The sequence below is a fragment of the Symsagittifera roscoffensis genome, chromosome 3 (assembly GCF_963678635.1).
Source record: "Symsagittifera roscoffensis chromosome 3, txSymRosc1.1, whole genome shotgun sequence".
NCBI lineage: Eukaryota > Metazoa > Xenacoelomorpha > Acoela > Convolutidae > Symsagittifera > Symsagittifera roscoffensis.
The window spans coordinates 75050413-75070647 of NC_087064.1; the positions used below are offsets into that span (position 1 = coordinate 75050413).

Consider the following 20235-nt stretch of genomic DNA (forward strand, 5'->3'; position numbering starts at 1 on the left):
CAAGCTAGTAGACAGTATTTTTTGGTTCATTTTGTACATCAAAATCAATTTTTTAAACTGTCGAAAAAAAATATAACTACATAACTCCGAATGCTGGTCTCGAAGATGTTTAATTTGAGGAAAAACTTCAACAACAGATTCGTCGGCGTTAAATAAGCAGCAAAAACACTTATCGAGCGGCAACTAAGACGGAAAAAAACAGGGTAAAAGCCCGTTAGGCTCAAAAAGTTCTGATATTCTTGAAAATTACGCCCCTGTCCCTACAGAAACAAACTTTAAAATATTTTTTTCCTATCAAACGACTTCAATTGGGTCACTAAGCCGATATAACTTAAGCTGTGAAACCGTAAAGACCGTATGAAACTTAGCCGACCAACAAGAAATTTTCACTTAAAAAACACTTCCTCGCCGTACTTAAAGCGAGGACGTTTCCTTACCAGGCGTGGTCTTTACCTCTGAGCTAATAGTCCCCGAGAAGCTACAAATTTGAATTTTTTATACATCAAGCTATCAAATGATTTAAGTAGTTCTGTTAAACATGTTGTTAACCTGAAGAAGTCTATATTCCAACTAAATAACGCCTTGCTTGTCACAAGCGTAATTATGATTTAAGCTCAGTGTATTTTCCAAGGTATTGCAATTTTTCCGAGAAAATTTCAAATTTAACTAGAACTGTTTTGAAAAAGGCAAAAGTATCAATGTAATCAAGCTTTCCCATCTAACTAATTAACTCCTCGATGTCATATATTTTTAAACCACTGGTTCAGCAATTACCTAAGCGACAGACAATCTGGAACCTCATTTAGAGCTCAAATTTTCACACTAGGGAGTTAACTTCCTCAAAACATTAATCATGAAAACCAATTTTCTAATAAACCTTTTTGCACTCTAAGTAAAAAATAAACGGAAAAAAAACAAGACTGCTCGTATCAGGGCGAAGCCCTGAATGTTCCGACTGCCTTTAAAGGTTTATGGAGCAGTAATAACATTTTAAAATTCAATGAAATAAAACAAATTAAAAAAAAAATTCTAAAATTTGAATTTTTTTTTTAGAAAATCATCCCCCCACACGCCATACAAAGTACAAAAGGATAGATTTCGCTCCTTGCAACAAACCAATTATGGCACATAAGCTTCTTTTAACCAATTTGGAACGATTTCTAAGACGGATTAACTCTCCGCTTACGCGTTAATAGCGCGAAATATATCGCGCGTTAATTGTCCCAAATTGGCCAAAATGGCAATCTTTAAACCCCCGTAACTTTACGAAAAATGATCACAGGTGAAATATTTTTTCAAATTTGAGCTCAGGACAACAATACCTTTCGAATGATGTAAAAAAAACCGTCAAAAATGGCTAGTTAAAAAGTCGAAATTTGTCTGAAGAAGAAAAAACCCACCCCGAGCACAAATATTCCGTTACTTTCGTATCGAAAGTCGGAACAATAAAACCAAAACAGTGTAGCTAAAAATTTAATGTGAACTTTCAGCGACTTCCGAACGAAATGAACACTTATTAACTGAACAGTAAACAAGAGTCGATAATTACTATATTATCCAGCTTGACTGTTTCTTCTGAAGGCTAAAAATAATTATTTCAAAAATTACAAAAAAAATTAACAAATAAGCATTTATCTAGTTTCAAATGGACAGTTCAAAATTTTAGTTCAAATAAACAGCTCAAAATAATTTAAAACCCATTGAAACTTTGAAACAAAAAGTAACCAATTTAAGGTCAAAAGTTATACGCAACTATTCTTGGATCTCAAGAATGAAAATTCAAACATAGTGAAAGACTGTTATGCAATTTCTTGGTTTCATTTTTTGTCACTCAACTGATACTAATCATTTTTCATACTAAGCCGATAGCAGTGTGACAGATATTCGCAGTTAGCCCATGAATGTAAAAAATTGGTCCAGGTGTTTTATAAGAGCATGTTCTACTTAGTCAAAACATACTCGAAAGTCACGTCATGGAAAAAAACCAAAGAAAAGGATGACGAAATTGTTTACTGGGAGAAAAGTTTAAAACCCGATTTTAAAACAACTGCTATTGCACGTATACAGACGCGGATCTAAGAATTTCTTGAGGGGGACGGATTTTCAAAAAACAAAATTGAAAACTTTGTCGACCTTTTTTTATGGGCCGACCAAATTGGTTTTCTGAGCTCTCCCCAAGCACTATAAAGACCCTAATTTGACCAAACTTTCTGAGCCGCAAGCAAAATTTTGAAAAAAGGCCAAAAAAAGCGTTTTTAGGCACTTTTTGGAAAGTTTCGATAAAAAAAAATGCGTTTTTTCGGCGCGCGCTCCCCCCTCAAATTTAGTATAGATTGGCGCTCAAGGCGCCAATAGAAAAATTTTAAGGTCAGTCAGCCAAAAATGGATCTCAAAATAGTACAAAGGGGGACTATTTCGAGACAGTAGCGGATTTGGGGGGGTCTAAATCCGCTACTGTCTCGAAAGTCCCCCTAAACTTAGTCCCACTAAAATTTGGAAGAGATTCCGCGCCGTAAATTGCTCTTTTTCATGTATCTCGAGTGAAATTCACATATTTTATATACGTGCAGTAGCGGATTGGGGGGGGGTCCAAAATCGCTACTGCACGTAAATAAAATATGTGAATATCACTCGGGATACATGAAAAACAGCAATTCACGGCTCGGAATCTCTTCCAAATTTTAGTATATATTGACACCCAAGCAATCGACTTCAGAAACTATTTCAGGATGCGCCGTCAAAAAAGACTCAGAGGTACTTCCATCTTTGCACCCTAGGGGTTTCATCACCTCCACATGAGCGCACAATTGTGAGTTGTTATTTCTATCCATAACCATTTTTTTTTAATGTTTTAATTCAGTCAGAAGACCATAATGAATGGACGTTTTTTCTTGAAAGAACAACTTGCGCCTTCCATACAGTTTCATATAGCAATAAATGTAAGATTTGATCAGAAGCAAAAATATTGTGAAAACTAATTGTAAATAATTGATACCAAAAACAGGTGGCTGGTGAATAAATACTGATAGAGAATTACAAACTCGATAAAAATCTCTATAGCAATCATCAACCAAAATGAATTTATAAGTTCAGCGCAGTATTTCCTGAACTATGGCAACAATTTCAGTGGCGTTAGCTATTATCTTATCTTTCTGCGATCAAATTATAGCCTCGGAAGGTAGGTATTTATTGTTGATTCTAGATTCGTTTCTAAAAAAAACATCATAGTCCATGTCCAAAATTTTTTAACTTGAAAGATGTTTAAAAACAATTTAAAACACAGAGGCGAAGCGGAGCTTTGCCACACTTGCGATACAACACAAACAGTAAAAATATTTTAAAAATGAGTTTAAAAAAACTAGTTGAACCACAACTTTCGTACGTCTCGGTAAAAGATAACTAGAGGCTAAGCGAAAATCGAAGTTACCGGTTTGATATTTTTTGGAGCTTTTTCTACTGATGCGAAATGAAATGGGTAATTTTCTCTATTGGTAAAATTTTTTGGTTGTTTCTCTACTACTAAAATAAGTAGAACAAAAACATTCCCAAGGACAACCATTCTCTTACAAAAACCAAGGAAACACCGCTTCTGTAGGAAAAACATTTGCAGCCGGTTCTTTCGATTGAACCCTTTATCTCAGATTGTTGAGCAGCTTTTTGTTGAGAAGTTTCTGAAAACGATCAAACTCAAAAACTTGACCCTCCGAAATCCAAAACTTTTTTTAAAAGAAATAGGCCGTGCCTGCTTAAGCAGATATAATTCAAAGAACGGGTTCCTCGATTGAGCACTGAACCTTAAATTCGGCAGGGTAGTTTTCGAGAAAAACCAAAAAAGTTTCCAAAAACGGTCAAAGTTCAAAATTTAACAGTTTTGAAGGCCATAACTTTTTTTTGAAAAAAAAACTTGAGCGTAGCCGGGTAATCAGAAAAGGAATTTAGGCAACCTGTTGTTACGATTGAACCCGAAAACGCAGATATGGAACGGTAGTTTTCGAGTCAAATAGTTTCAAACAGTAAAGAAATATTAACTGATTTGAGTGGTTAGTTCTGGAGGAAAATTTTGAAAAAAGGTCAAAAATCAACTAATTGACACTTCCGGTAGTTTTCGAGTCAAATAGTTTCAAACAGTAAAGAAATATACTGATTTGAGGGGTTAGTTCTCGAGGAAAGTTTCGAAAAAGGTCAAAAATCAAATAATTGACACTTCCGTGTGCCAAAAAATTTTGTGTAAAAAAATTGAGCGTAGTAACGTATGCAGGAGAGCTTTCCACAACCTGTTCTGTCTAAATGTAGGAAGATGGTTTTTGAGAAACGAAAAAATTTAAAAATATGAGTCAAATATTTGCCCCACAGATTTTTTTGAAGGCTGTTGACAGTGGGTAAAGTAAAAAGAGATTAGAGGATTATGCTTGCCCACAGGAGAATAAGCGATCTTTCTAATGATACCCTTTTTTGAAAATCTGTGTTTTTGAGAAAAACTATGCAAAAACCAAAAAACAGGAATTCTAGGCAAACATGCCAAGCAAGACATTTGAATTTTGAAAAATCATTGGAACAAAACTTACGAAGCGGAAACAAACCCGATCTTTGAGCAGAAACCAGTTTAGCCCAAAAAAAGAAGATTTTATATATAAAAAACCGTGACCCGTGAAACTAAAATGAACAATACCTGCAACTACCATGATACTTGCTTACATCTAAAGAAAAATTTGTGCCGTGGCACCTTCGCCAACAAACGAAAGTCCGACAATTCAAAGTTTACCGGATAATAATTTCAATTTTATATATCCTGAATAAAAAACAAGGTCCTGCCGTGACTCGAACCCCAGAACCATAGGGTGCAACAGAAAACACCTTACTTCCAGGCCAATTGCGAAAACCTAAAATTTGTTACGGTTCATTAATAAAGCAAAAACAATTTATTTTTTACGGGAAAAAAGTCGAGTTCCCGATTGCAACACACTTCAAGGATTTCTAGGATTTACAACACACTTACAGTTTGTCTAGGATTTTGGTGAATTTTGAGATTTTAAAATCATTAAGTTAAAATAAAGTAAAATAATCCTTCACATACATGAAAAAGCTGGTTTCAAAATCTCAACATGATTTGCATTACGTGTATTGCTGTCTTAACAAAATAGCTGCTAAATCACGACTAGGTTCTTGCTGGCATTCGAGCAGTTACGATTCTTTTCGGTAAAGAAACTCAAATAAAATCTCAGTACACAAACAGCACCTTTAAATAGATGATAATAGTTGGTTCATCAATAAATTTGATATTTTTTAACGTTTGCAGCTCTTTTCTTTACAGGTGAGCAGGAAAATATTCACTGGTGGAGTGAGTGGTTTCAAGGTCATAATAACGAAGATTGGTACATCATGGACGCGGATTTTGAGAACATTTTGAGCTCAATCGAAGACGAGGCAGCGCGCGAGCTCACAGAAAAATGGCACGATGTATGCTCACCCAATTTAAACTACTGTCAGACAGACGGGTGAGTCTTTTGCGTCTGCTTAGCTATCCCCAGCGCTATGGCTATGGGGGGAGTCTGGTTACATAAAACAAAATCCGTATGTCTTTAACCGTTGAATTATTATTTTATAGGGGGGTATTTTCTTTTCTTGGGACATAAAAGGGGTTCAAATGTTACTGGATGCCATTCAAAAACAGAAACGTTTTTTTTTACCACGCCTTTGCAATCGAAATGTATCAAACTCAATCTTAAATGCTTCAAGAAACAAACAAAAATTAGTGGTTTATTTTTCAAATTTTATTCCGGTTTGCTTCAACCCCATCATCATCATCATCATCATTCTTTATTTAGACACCTCTTCTTGTTGCAAGTGGATATCCCGACAAACTTAAAATAAAAGGTTGAGGACAAATAAACTTCTCTATGAACTCACAGATGACGCTATATTAAAACAACCGTTTCAAGTCTTAGAGATCTATCTTCAAATAACTCAAATAAAAACTGTACTGAATTTGAATTTTAAACTTGACTTTCATTTGCGCGGATTAAGAGGCAAAATGGATGCTGGAAAAATCCTGCTGTTTGCACTCTTCCAGCGGTCAGGTTCCGTGCCTTATTCGCTGCTTTGATTAAAACTTTTTGCTTTTGGAAAGTATATCCCGATAATTCATGGCAGGAGGGCAAAAAAGATCACTCATATACTATGAAAAGGGTAAAATATGCGCTGTTCTGCTGGCTATTGCGAGATTAAGATCTACAAGGGTTTTTTTGGTTCTACTATTTGGTTCTAAATGGAGGTAGCGGAAAAAGTTTCGCTTGCAGTAAGCTTTCCATTTTCAAGTCAGTTGACTTAACTAGCCAACATTTGTTTTCACTAAAATACAGGCAGATGAAACATAGTTCTCGTAATTGTAACTTTCCCTGTGATGTTCTTGTTAAAAAAAATCCGTTAAATGCGTTAAAAATTCCGTTTCCTGGTTTCGTTTTTGTGTACATGACGTTTCCCAGTTTACCATTATGTTATGCGATTATGTAATCCCTCTAGATCAACGGAAATAAAGGTTTATTTCAGCTAATTGAGGTAGTTCAACAGTCAGAAATCTAAAAGGTGCACATTTATTTCAGCGATTGTTCGGGAGCTGAAACATGCGTGGACTACGAATGCATTTCAAGTATCGATTCATCCGACTACTACCACTGGGAGTGCTCGCTTGACTCTGACTGCGGCTCGAGTGGGAAATTAGTCTGTTGCAAAGACGGAAGCTTCTGGAATCCTTCTAGTGGGGGAGGGGGACTGTGTTGTCACAAGAGTGTTCGGGACCATTATGAGACACTGCCGTGTGTGGCTCACGATGACTGTTGTTCCCATAATGCTATGTCATACTGTTGCAACTGGAATACTGGAGATACGCATGGTTAGTAGTAGTTACTACACTCACATAACTGAACCGGGTTAGTAGTTAATTAGTACACACTAGCAACTGAAACGAAACTGATTTGCCTTCTCGAATAAAGACCTCGAATTTTTCAATAAATTTTTAAAATAAAACTTCAGTTTAGTTGGACTTATCTACAGGTACCTGTTGTACATTTGAGCAGTACAACGCCAACAACAACCACCACGACTGTGGGGTCCAAAACGATTTCCCAGCTACCCAGTGTGGACACCGCATGGAGTGTTGTCCAGGGGTGGGGATGGGGAAGGAGTTCCCCGACTACTGCTGCACCCCCGGAGAGTACCGTATTCTGACTCATGGAGGGGGAGGGTGTGGTTTTGACTACCACTGCTTCACTGGAAACTGCTGCGAACGAGGAGAGTGCTGCACAGGAAAAGTGAGAGACTCGAAGGCAAACTAATTTTTAGGCGATTTACACACAAGGGAAAGGAACAATAGACTAGCTGTTGGGCTCTTCACGGAGAACAGCTGCAGTGCCCCTGTTTCAGATATATATGTCATTTTTTGGCTATTTTTCTAGGCTATGTTAAGTTGCCTCACCCAAAAGCAATGAGCACGGACAATTGTTTGTTTCGATCATCTGACCTTTCGATCCAGAGGCGGAGATGTAACAACTTCGCCATATGCATGTTAGCTGTATAATAACAAAAAGCTCGAAAACATTAAAAGTAAAATATAAAACATTTGCCTCAAGATGATCCAAAACTACACAGACCGCTCCTATAATTTTTCTCCTATTCATGGAATAATTACAACAGCAACAGAAACGTACTTCAAATCTTGGATCTATTGCATACTTCAATATTTTTGACTTCGCCCTTCGCCCTCAGAGTATTTGACTTCAAGTTCCAAAAGACCAACCTAAATATACAAAAATCAATAAAGCTATCTGGCAAAAATCTACAACGGAAATTTTTTCAGACCAGATCAAAATCAGGATGAGGGACTTTGTTTCAAACAAATTAAAAAAAAAATAAATACAAAACAGTTTAAAGAGAAAAAAACGTGTTTGAAACAAAATTAGAAATACATCGATTTTAAGATGAGCTAGCGGTGACACAATTTTGATGTCGCAAATTTTACCTTCCGCCTTGCCGCAAATTTACTCTCGCATTTTCCGTGCGTTTCTGTTCGTTGTGGGAAGGAGGGAGATCACTTGATCCCCTAAAACGTCAAGCAACACGAAATCAACTTGCTACTGACAGGGTCTTTCATAGCAACAAATGCATTATTCCCATCAGTTGATAACAGGCAATTTTAAAAGTTTGTGGACGTATTGCGACCCGGCACAGCGATCCCAGACAGACATGATTTTGTAGCAACGTATCTGAATGAAGTTCACGAGAAAAAAAATTGAAAGTTCTGAATTTAGCCGAAGGTCATTGCGTTAATCTGGCGATAGATGGATGGTCTTCGCCAACCATCTACCCTGTCATAGTACTAACAGTTCATGTTTACGGATGCAATGCTCATATTGCTATTTTATTGGCAAAACATTCTTTCCGGTTTCGAAATGCAGAAAGTGTTATACCGAACCGTTACTCTCAGACAACACGCCAGACGCGTTCATGCTTAAGCTGTCCGAAAGAAGTTAAATGGCTCTCTCGAACGTGTTCTACGCCTTCAATCTTCTGGCCCACCGTTAGTGCCGAGATAAATTATAATGAAGTTGCAGTGAACTAAATTGCTCAGTGAACGACAACTGTTTTCAATATGTCACTTATTATCTTGGCTATGAACAGCCTTACAGTATGCACCTTTTCTGAGAAAGTTATCATAAAGTGACACTTACTGCCTGGTGGTCAAAAGGTCTTCGCCTGGGTTTTCACATAGATCTGGTGGATGTAGTTAAGTCCTTGATTTGCGGTGTCGGGGCTACTGGCGCGCTAGAGTGACAGTTTCCGACTCTTGCGATGACCTATGTTTCCTTGCGATGACCAGCAGATCACCACACTTTTAACAGAGCAGATCACCACACTGCAAATGGTACAACCGGAACATCAGGTCCACCATCGAACTTAAGTTCAAACCCGGAAATGAACACCTGCTTACGAACAACCAGGAGAGCATCTCTAAGCTTGATCATGTTTGCGGGATCAAAAACCGTAACAAGAAATCTAAGCTACTTGGCAGAATTCCACCAATAACATCAGCTAATGAAAACGAACTTGACCGGAAAACCAGATGTACGCTAGCACAACTTAGCTCGGGGTACTCAACCCACCTCAATATTTACCACCATAGATTAAATAACAACATACCTGACGTCTGCCCAAGTTGTTATACAGGATCGCACACCCTTGACCATCTGTTTAATTTTTGGGTACACCCTACAGCACTTACCATCGACAACCTACGGGAGAATCCCGAAGAAGCTGCCAAACATCTGCAATTGATCACATAACTCCACGTAACGGGAGTTTCACTCGGTTCTCCGCCGACACCAGCACAAGGACGCTATCACTGGAAAAGGTGGTTCCCCTTTTACGTCGGTTTCGCCGTTAGAGACCCTGGGGAACTGCAGTGATAGATTTTACAAGACGACCAACGGAAAATCCCTTACGCACACACACACACACACACACACACACACTCTATCTATCTCTCTCTCTCTCTCTCTCTCTCTCTATCTTCCAAACAGAATCCATCTCTCCAATGCAATCGGAAGTTCGGAGCCAAACTTAGTGTAGCTACATCAACAACATCAACAACAACAACAACCAATGGTTCCTTGCTATTGGATGTGGAAAAAGCAGGAAAATTGACTTTTTTGTATGAACAATTAACTTCTTCAAATGATTGTTCAAAACATGTTTATCGTATTAATGGATTTAAAAAAAACACTTAAAGTCCCCCTCCTGATTAAAACGCAGGTTCAAACGTTAAGACAGATTTTAAAAATTTAGGAGAAACTATTCGAAAGTCAATCTTGTACGGTGGATAGTGAATGTTTCTTCAACCAAGAGTGCTGCTACGACGAAGACATCAAAAAGCGTCGCTGCTGTCACAAGGAAGATGATGATGACGATGCAGATGACTACCTTTTGATTGCCCTAGGATTAGTGGTGGGGGTTGGAATCATGTTTGTGATGTCTATTGTTACAGCAGCGTGCAAATGTGCAAAGAAAAACAGGTATAGCATTTGCTAAAACGAGTTTTTCATGGCCCATAACCCAAAAGATATCAACCATTCATACAATTCTAAGAAGACATTGTCAGGTGATCCCTCAATTACATAGTTTTACAATGATGATTTCAATTATGCGGACAAAAAGAACAAATTGAAATTTCAAACGCGTTTTTCTCAAAATGGGTTAAGATTAGACAAAAAAATGAGGTGTACAAAAGTAGCTTAGCATTTCACCAGAAATAATCTGGTGCAATTTTTTCCACAAAATTCTTAAACAAAATTTTACCCCAAAAAATAATAAGCCCAAAAAAATAAAACTTCGTTTGCACCTTACAAAAAAACACTAGTGACTGTTAGTTCTGTTAAATTGTAGCCAGAAGTCGGCAAAACTTGCGGAGAGAGCGGCTAACAAAGCTCGGAAGAATCGCATATCTCAAGAACCAACAGTACAACAGCCGCAACAACATCCAGATACATATCCTTATTACAGTCAAGTAAGTTTCCCTACATTCGTGGCAAATCGCAAAGCAGTTGGCCTGAAAATAATAAGAGTTTGCAGCACTCGTTCGTTAAGAAGATGATAAAGGTCCGGAAACGCGGATGAAAATCCAATGACTCTCCATAAAAAAGCATTAAACAAAATTTCATTTAAAGATAAATCTTTCTTTTTTATAGTGTTTCACAAATCTCAAATTTAAAAGGCAAAAATTCTGAGCCACTTTTCTCAAATCAAGAATGTTTTTGAGCGCGAACCAGGGCTGAAAATTGTCCAGTTAATTTTCATTATCTGTTAGGTTTTAAAAAAATACCGAGTTAAATTGACTGGTGTCAAAATCTAAGATCCCATTTTATATTCTGTTACAAATATAAACTTTAATATCAAATTGAATACTATAGTAGCGCTGCTCGACCTCAGCAATTTTTCTATATTTAGCAGATTTAATGAACTTACTTGACTTAAGGATACGGTTAGATAAACAGAGAAAACTCGCTATTCGCTTAGTCTAGACATCCTTTTCAATGGTAATACAGTTGACTGATTGCGCAAATTCAATACTTAGCTACATACTTAGTCTGATATCTGATACGGAAACAACCGAATGTCTAGACCAATAAATTGGCTTTTAATTCCTGAATATATTTTACCATTTACTAATTCTAAAATTAGCCGCTTCTATCCGAAGCTAAGGATGACTGGCTTATGTCATCAAACATAGTAGACACGGGAAACTCCTTCTCATCGAAAAGGGGAAGCAAAGATTTGCATCACTTGTGAAACACATTTCAATAACAATGCATTGCAATAAATAACAGACTGAATCATACAGGTTACAGAAAACATGAAACAATTGAAAATTCTTGCAAAAAATGAAAAACCTCGGAGACAGAAAACTAGCGAACAGATAAAAGCAAAATATTGAAATCAGAAACAATAAGGTATGATCAACAAGTTGTGATCAACTCACCACTTTGTTTTATGTCACAGCAAAATCATACTACGAAAAAAGGATGGCCATTATGGCCATTTACACAGAGACAGATGAGCTTCGCACAAGTTGCGATACAACAATTATAAGCTAATAGCACATAGCCGTAAAAAATTAGCAAAAAGAACATCGAACGAAGTTACGAATAAAACGAAAAAGTTAGAAAAACGAAAAACGCTCAAGTTTAAAATTATTAACATTTTCAAAGAGGTCCATGTGGAGTTGATTTTGAGCATTCCAATATTGGTGCCAAAGTCATTTTTATCTCAGAGGTACAACCGGAAAATTTTAGAAAAAACACAGGTACACAATCCGACAAAACTAAAGCGGACAGCCAAAAAACTGAAACTCATACTGCAAAAAAATCATTTTGGAAAATGCATGCAACGCCTACATAGGATCCACCATAGATACATAAGTAGCGCTTACAAAAGGGACTACATAATTCGGAAATTAGAAGGACAGAGCTTAAGTCGACAACCATGAAGCCGACAACTCATCTGCGTAAAATAAACATAGCCAGCAGACAGTTTGAAAAGAGTCAATAAACGCAATGAAACAGCAAAAAATTGACTGGTTTTTTTATATCTCAGCTTTCGGATTTCAAAAATGAGATGCCTTTAAGGCTCTTTGAATTTCTATAAACAATTTTTGATTTGCACTTTTTCAATAAAATAAACCCAATTTGAGAAAACTGGATCAATAGTCCACTTTTATTACGATGGGATATCTGAAAAAGTAATTCCTAAGAAAATGAACTGAACTTAAAAGAAATCAAAGGTCAAACCGCGATTAAGTAAATTTGAGCCTGATCAAATTGCAAGACTTTTCGGCTTTTTTTCCTCCCTCCTCCTCTCCCCCACCTCACATTAGCATCAGGTTTATGGTGTAACAAGGGATTTTGCAAGGTTAAACATGAAGACCAAATATCTTTGTCATGGCCTAATTAGTTTGCATGCCTATTTTCATAAACTTCGGATAACGTGAACAAAATTTCACTAGCAAAAATTTGCAGGTGGGGGGGGGGGAGGAAAAAGAGCCGACTTTTCGTAAAAAAGCGGCGGAAAAAAAAACATCGCGACCTATATAAGAGCCTGAACTACGTTGATCGGCTCTGAAAAGTAGGGAAACTCTATTACTATACAGACAATAGTTTGAGTACTAGATACAACATGCACCAGCAAAACAAATATGCAGAAGTTAAATTTGAATATTCGTGTAACAGCATGTCAGCAGCATCATAAATGATTCAACTGACATAATTAAACTACTCTTGAAGATCTTGCCGAGTAATTAATGAAAATTAATAAAAACACAAACAAAAGTAGCGGACTGCAGTGCAAAAATCACAGTATGTTCCAACCATAAGCACATTCATATGTTTGTTATATACCACTATAAATTTCATCGTTACAATGAAGAAAAATTAGCTACCCTTGGTCAAATTTATTTTTGAATTGCCAAAAATTCGGACTCTTTTTTTAATACTTAAAGACTTTTTCGAAATGTCTTTTTGAGACTTGAGTTACCACTGAACAGGCCTTAAAATGGTATTAAATCATAATCCATTTCCAAAAACCTACCATAATCCAAATTTTTCACTCTCAATCAATGCTAGTAAGGTAGTAAATGGGGAGAAAGAAGGGCTGGGCAAATTTTAATGTAAACTGCGTAGCTGATTAGGAACTCTGGTGCCATTTATTTACTAAAATAAAACATCGTTCTCATTTTGATACAGCAGCAGTACATGGGTGCCGCGGCATATGGGCATCATCATCAACTCCCAGAAACGCAACAAAACACTTCATCTCCACACTTTACAGCCCACATCCAATACGCAAACATGCAGCCGACTCAACCGCAACCATTATCATACTCCACACTCGGACAACAACAGCCTAGCTGGCAAACACCTCAACCGATGGCTTATTCAAATCCACCCCCTTTGAATCCCATTGGCTTTACAGCTCCAGCTCAACAACAGCAACAACAATCGAGTCTTCCCCTTAGTCCTAATCGACAACTGCCTCCTATTACAGAGCCGAAACAACAGCCAGAGGTCAATGACCTTCAACCGAAAAGACCACACAGCCTGAGAGACAGGGGACAAGAAAACTTTGGATTTATTCCATCTTCGCAGCGATAACCGAACTATCTGTTAACTGCGGTCAAACTATTTTGCATCGAACGGATTACAACTAGTTGATGTCATATCGATTTTGCATGCCAGTTTTATCGGTATAGAAAAACGAAAAAAATGCCTCGAGAACATTCGAATTTCCTGTTATTTTGAAAAAATATTAAATCGGTTATATCAGAACTTAGTTTCATTTCACGAATTTAATCTATTTTTAAACAAAATTTTTCAGCTATTGAAAAAAGGTTTCGCTTTTGATCGAACGGAATCTGAATCTCATCTGTTGGTATTTGGAACCCCTGCAAGATTTCTTCCTGTCTCTGATGCCACTTCGCCTATTGCGGCCAATTTTGACAAACTCTTTCTGAAATTATTTATACCCATGCCAATACTAGCCACGTCCTTCAGCCTAGATTCCAAGAAAATCCACGTATCTTCGAAATTCTCTGAATTATCCTGTAGCAAATGCAGTTGGGTGGAATTGATTACCCCTGAGAGCAATATGCGTTTCGAATACCAGTTGTAATCAAGCGATGTATCTCCCGCATAGTGCCAAATAAGGTCGACCATTTCTGAGTGATGCTTCAGAGTATCGATTGCGTTGGACGGTTCAGCTGAAGCAAAACATCAATCACGTTCAATCTAAGATCAAGTTTAATTTAGCTCGGTATCAAAATCAAATAGAGAGCCTATGGCATATAACATATAAAGTAAACAAACAACTCTAATAAAAATGAATATTAAAAAAGGTTCAGCCAACATCGCAGTTTTAAAAATGCAATATGCAGAGTTTTTGAAAACAGAAAAATAATACGTACTTTATATTTTCAATTACAGCTCACACTTTACAGTGGTCTAATAATATTCATTTAGCAGTTGGAAAAGTGTTAATTAACGAGAGACTGCAAAAAAAAAAAAAACAAATTGTTTTTTGAAAAACTTCAAATTTGGAACTTCACAATAAATAATAGATGACCTTAAAGCTCGTTGAATTTCATGAATACTTTATGATTGTTACCTTTTGATAAAACTAACCCTATTTGAGAGAGCTGGATTATTAGGTAAAATTTTTACACTGCAATCTAAAAAGTAAGTCGTCTTAATGCCAAAAATTTGCAGTTAGTAAAAAGTAATCTCTTGCCACAACCCACAGCCTTTGTCGTTCCAAGCATGGGCATTACCTCTCCGCCAAATGTGCAGAATCAGTCATTGAGTATGAAATGAATGTATGCCGCCGTAATCTGATTTGATTACGCCTGCTAATCGCAAGCACAAAAAGTATTGGAAATTCTAAAACTTTTCGACATTAATAGATCGTATTCAATTTCCGAACCCAAATCAAAACTGAAAAATTAAAGAGGCTCATCAATCCAGTCTATATTTTGAACCCCATGCAGTCTAAAATCGAAAAAAAATATATAAAAAATTTAACAACCAAAAATGATTTTTTTAAAAATTATAAACACAAACAAGATTGCTCGTATAAAGGGCAAGGCCCTGAATGTTCCGACTGCCCCTTAATCCATATCGAATAGTTTTTGGGGAAAAATATTCAAAAAACTACAAATTTTGGACAATAACAAAAATCAATTGTAAAAATTTGAGTCGTGCGAAACTGATACGACCGATTAGCTAGCCTCAATTCAATTTAGAATAATTTTGTTGGGCGGGATGAACCGCCAATCAAAATACTTCTTGTTACGCTAACAGCATTATAAATAAAATCTTCAAAGAGCGATAAATTAGTCCAGAGCATGGCCAAATTGGCAACTCCCATAACTTTGCAAAAAATGATCGCAGGTTAAATATCTTTTTACCTTTGATTTCAGGGAGTCGATATCTTCGATGGGGTAAAAAAAGTTTGTTTAAAACTATAATTTCGACCGCCAAAAATTGGCTGAATAAAAAAACACCCCAAGCATAAACATTCCGTTTTTTCAAAAAAATATTATATTAATTATATGAGAATCTTTAAATTTTCAACTGCTTTTGGGTGCCCTTCAGTGCTCAGGTAACAAGCAGTTTTATAGTAAAGTATTCAAAAAACGTCCTAAAATAGTATTTCATGAAACGTGCAGAACAATGGGTTATTTTGGATTTATTACAGTTGGATTATTAAAAAAGTTATGATATCGATAAGTAATTCTCGTACAAAATGACCTGAAAAGAACATTCATATCTCGAAAACTTAAAGTTTACAAAACTCTAACATGGTGAGATATCGAGGCCAGACTTTCAAAATATCATAGACAATTGATAGATATGGCTATATTTTGGTTTCACTTGAACTGTTAGTTTATTCTCAGAAACATTAAACGAAGGACAACTCACCCAAAATTGAGAGTGCCGATGACCAATGTTTTAAGTATGGTAGCACGTACGACATCATTTCCTTGCAAGCTTCAAAAACAAACAAATTGATCTTAACTCGACCATGTTCTTCTAGATGTTGGGATCGCAACGCAATCAGGAAGTTCTCCAAGTCGACCATTTTCAAACTAAGGAAAAACGCCACTAGCGCTGCATCTTCCGATTTGGAGAAAGAATTCATAATTGAAGGAGACAATTCCAGAGATTTAGCCGCTTCTGCTATACTTTTAGAACTCCATCCATGCTCAGGTACAAATTTCAGAGATTCATGAAGCAATGTATTCTGAGTTTCTTTCAGCTTGCTGTCAACTATTGTCCTTTTCTTTACGCCTGAACTAAAATCAGCCAATTAAGCTACCTTGTCCGAATTCGTCAGGCAACACTAAAGGTTTGCGAAAAGTTTCAAATTGAAAAAGTGTAATTTTAGATAGATGTGGATCGGAGTTTCGTACCAACAGCGATACAACACAAACATAGCATGACAAACTAGCCGACAGAAAATGAGTCAAAAATTGAAAAAAAAAAACTAGATCTCACAAAACTTTTATGTGTATGTTTATTTGTCCTTAAGAAAGTTCATTTAGAGAAAAGCATTTCAGATACGAAAACTTTAACGAAACTGTAACAAAGCCAAAAAAACTCGAGCGTACAATCGTTGAGCCAAAAATAAAATGTCTTCATAAAAATTTACAAAACCCTAAATATTTTTAAGTCTCCCCTCAACAAAATCACACACATGAGAAATTCTTTTCGCTCAACGAACAACGATACATTTAAGCCGATATCATATAACCCGAGGCCTTTTCAGACTGAAAAAGCGTAAGTAGATAAGAACGCTAAAATTACAATTCAAAACCAACATTAAAAACAATTTCGAAACAGAGGCGAAGCTGAGCTTCGCGCCACTTGCGATAAAAATTAATACAAGGCAATTGAATGTGAATTTAGAATCGGAAGAAAACTTACCAAGCGGTAACAAAACCCAAAATACCCTTTAGGCCGAAGAACGAATCAACGAAACTTAAGACTTATAAAAAGTTGAAAGTCCCCCTCGCTCTCACCACACAAACAAAAAACTTTCTATACTTGTCGAATTAACCATTATGAGGCCGCTAAGCCGATATAATATTGGCCGAAACTAATACGCCAAAAAAAAGCCGAAAATAAACTCAAAAATTTTAAAACTAATAAAAAATGATGTCTCCATAAACCTCAAAACACGCAGGCACACACAATTTTATTTCACCGGTAGACAGACGCAATAACATGACATTAGGCTGATATAAAATAGGCCGAAACCAATTATTATTAAGATTTTAGCAAAACAAGCAATCCAGATATGAGCATAAAAACTACGTTTCACTTGAAATGACTAACATTAGGTCTTTAAGCCGATAAAATATAAGCCGAAACCACTTGGACAGAAAAAAAAACCAAGAAAAAAAAATATACCAGTCAAGAAATTACAAACAAGTAAATCAAAACACCAAGAGAAATTACAATGTAAATTGCGCATAGCAAGAAAAACCATTTCTACGAAGTGGCACTTAGGCCGACAAAACTTAAGCAGATAACGATAAGCCGACCGTTTTTTTAAACGGTAAATTTCCCGATTGAAAAAAAAAAGGTCACGGTCAGATTCAAACCCACGACCTTTGCCGCACCAGGCGAATTTGTTACCTAAGGGGACTGGGAACGCTGAGATTTGAAGCTGGGAACGCTTGAGGGTAACTCAAGAAATGAGTCCTGTGGACAAAGTTGTTTACGGGAAAAAAGTCTAGTACCCAATTGCAATACCCTTCGTATCACAAGGGTAATTACAAGACTATTTTTTAAAGGGCATGCTCAACAACCTAGGACAACAACCTGACGGGACTTCAAGACGACACCTAAGTTTCCGGGCAAGTTAAGTCATGAAAACAATGCACAGCTTAGGGATAATATCGTGACAATGCATTATTTAGGGATCACTCGTTGCATCTGATGGATTTTAAATGATTGAATTGTACAGCAGAAAAACGCCTTCACAAATGTATTGTTTTTCATCAATCCTGAACAACGATTCAAGGCTCAAAACACATACGAAAATGCGAATGAATGTAAAGGAAAGTCCACTCGGGACTTTAAGAAAATATTTTTGACGTGAAATCTATATTTTGCGATTCGGAGTGCAGACCCGTCGGCATGCTGTCCAGGACCTATTTTAAGCGAATCTCAGATTTGATTCAAAAGGGTTAAGTGATTCTCTAAAAATACTAGCCATTGAAAAAAGTGTATTCCGAATTAATGCCGCTAGCTAATTGCAAGACATCTAGAATGAAAAGACTTGAGAAAAAAATCCATCCGAAATTTGTTTTAACATCCAGGGTTAGCAATACAACGATTGCTCTAGATTTCTTGGTTGTCCATTTGACAATACAACTTGTATTAAATTGAACCTGGCAGAAGTTGAGCTTTTTTCTGCTTTGGGATCCCAGTTATAGTCATCATTTGTAGCGTCTTCCGCCAACGTAGACAAAGATCTTGTATTCACTGACCAACTTACTAATCGGCAACACCTAAATTGCTCCACTACTTTAATGGATTGCAACATATCTAAAATTAATCAGTATACCTTATCGGCTCCTATCTCCTCAAAAAAAGAGAAACATTTCGAACAAATTCGAAGAAACTAGGACTCTTTGAACATCAAACATCTTTTCTGATTGACACTTATAATTTATGCATCTTTTATGATTGCCACTTTTCATAGTTTTTGATCACTCTGTAAATATCAGGTGGAAGGGTCTCTTGCTGATTTAGAGAACTGACTTTTGAACAACTTTTAGCTTCCTAGGATGTCCTGAACTGAAATTATTATTATCCAATTTCTTTCTCAGATAATGAGAAGGTAGGAGTTGAGGGAAAGGGTCGGTCCATCTCCGATGGATGGGATGATTTCTCTACTATGCAAAGACAATGGTAAAATAGTAACTTAATAGTAATAATGTATCATTCCTAATTTCAGGATTGACCTCGTGGTCTGAGGATACAGAGATCCAGCCATGATCTCACTATTTTCACATGCAACTAAAATAGTTCGCGCGGGTTGGCTGATACTTTTCAAGCGGTAACAATTTTGTCGGCCCGATGTTACTAGAACCACATTGAATTTAAAATTCTTTAGGAAATTAGAAGTATTTGTACATAGACTGAAGTTTCTGAGAACATGTCTAAAAAACAATCTAACACCGGACTTTTCGAAGTTAAGGGTACCAAAGAACGGGTTTTTTTCGGACCAAGCTGTACATAATTTTCAACTTAAACTACTAAGTTGAAAATTAGGTACAGCTTGAACCGAAAAAACCTCGTCCTCTGGGACCCTAAAAAGAGCAGATCGTATGAGAATCTTAATAAAACGCTTGCAAAGTTTCTGACAATATCGATGGCGCCAATATAGAAACCAATTCTAAAGATGCCAGAGAAACAACTGAATACGTTGCTCAAGATCCGGTTGAAACCATAATATCTCTTGATGTGAAAAGTTTGTATACTAATGTTCCCCTGAAGGAAGCAGTTGAAAATGCTTTGCAAAAACTGTACAGCCAGAAATTGCTCCTGAAATCCAAAGAGCAATCAATAAAAGGCTTTTCAATATGGCGGCCAGCAAAATAATTTTCAAGTGTAATGACTCATGGTATGTGCAAGTTGATGGTCTAGCAATGGGCGCTTTCCTCGCTGTAATTCTGGCAAATCTATGGCTGAAAGTGTTCATGTGTGACATTCGACCAGAATGGCCAAAATGCAATTTATGCAGGATTCGAATTTTGAGCAGTAAGCCTTCCGAGTTGATGATTTCGAAGGATTAGCGACGTTATTGGAACGTTTAGCCAAACGGTGAGGGCTAGAATATTCTAGTATTTTAAATTTTCAAAAATTCGAATGATGACGTCACGTTTCTGAGAAATGCTGAAACGGCCATTTTTAACAAAAAAGCGAGTAAAAAACAGAACAACTTTTATCTGCGATTGCGAACAGTACGAAAATCGAGATTGGAAAACGACAACGAACTACAGAATAGCAGAGAACGTTCCGAGTTGCAACTATTGTGCTGCTACAATAGTTGCAAGGCCGTTGCCAACAACGGTGAAGGGTGAGAACCAGCCTTCCGGATTAGCGAGAAATCAAGAGTAAGGAGCTT

At 36.8% G+C, this 20235-nt stretch overlaps 2 protein-coding genes across 3 annotated transcripts; one reads left to right on the forward strand and one right to left on the reverse strand.

Annotated features, from left to right (window-relative positions):
- Positions 1 to 3000: 3000 nt before the first annotated feature.
- LOC134841835 (uncharacterized) lies at positions 3001 to 13694 on the forward strand. The gene is made up of 7 exons (XM_063857875.1): positions 3001 to 3178; positions 5312 to 5495; positions 6600 to 6889; positions 7051 to 7307; positions 9838 to 10064; positions 10435 to 10555; positions 13287 to 13694. Exons 1-7 carry the CDS (start codon positions 3112 to 3114, stop codon positions 13692 to 13694), a joined length of 1554 nt encoding a protein of 517 aa, XP_063713945.1. The 5' UTR covers positions 3001 to 3111.
- A 159-nt stretch (positions 13695 to 13853) lies between these two features.
- Positions 13854 to 18835, reverse strand: LOC134842801 (ubiquinone biosynthesis protein COQ9, mitochondrial-like). Of its 2 annotated transcripts, none has more exons than XM_063859288.1 (3): positions 18494 to 18835; positions 16017 to 16390; positions 13854 to 14299 (listed from the first exon to the last, which is right to left on the reverse strand). In XM_063859288.1, exons 1-3 carry the CDS (start codon positions 18646 to 18648, stop codon positions 13962 to 13964), a joined length of 867 nt encoding a protein of 288 aa, XP_063715358.1. In that variant the 5' UTR covers positions 18649 to 18835; the 3' UTR covers positions 13854 to 13961. The 2 variants fall into 2 exon arrangements, with proteins under 2 accessions (XP_063715358.1, XP_063715359.1); XM_063859289.1 differs by having other exon boundaries at positions 16017 to 16385; positions 18494 to 18655.
- Between the last annotated feature and the right edge of the window lie 1400 nt (positions 18836 to 20235).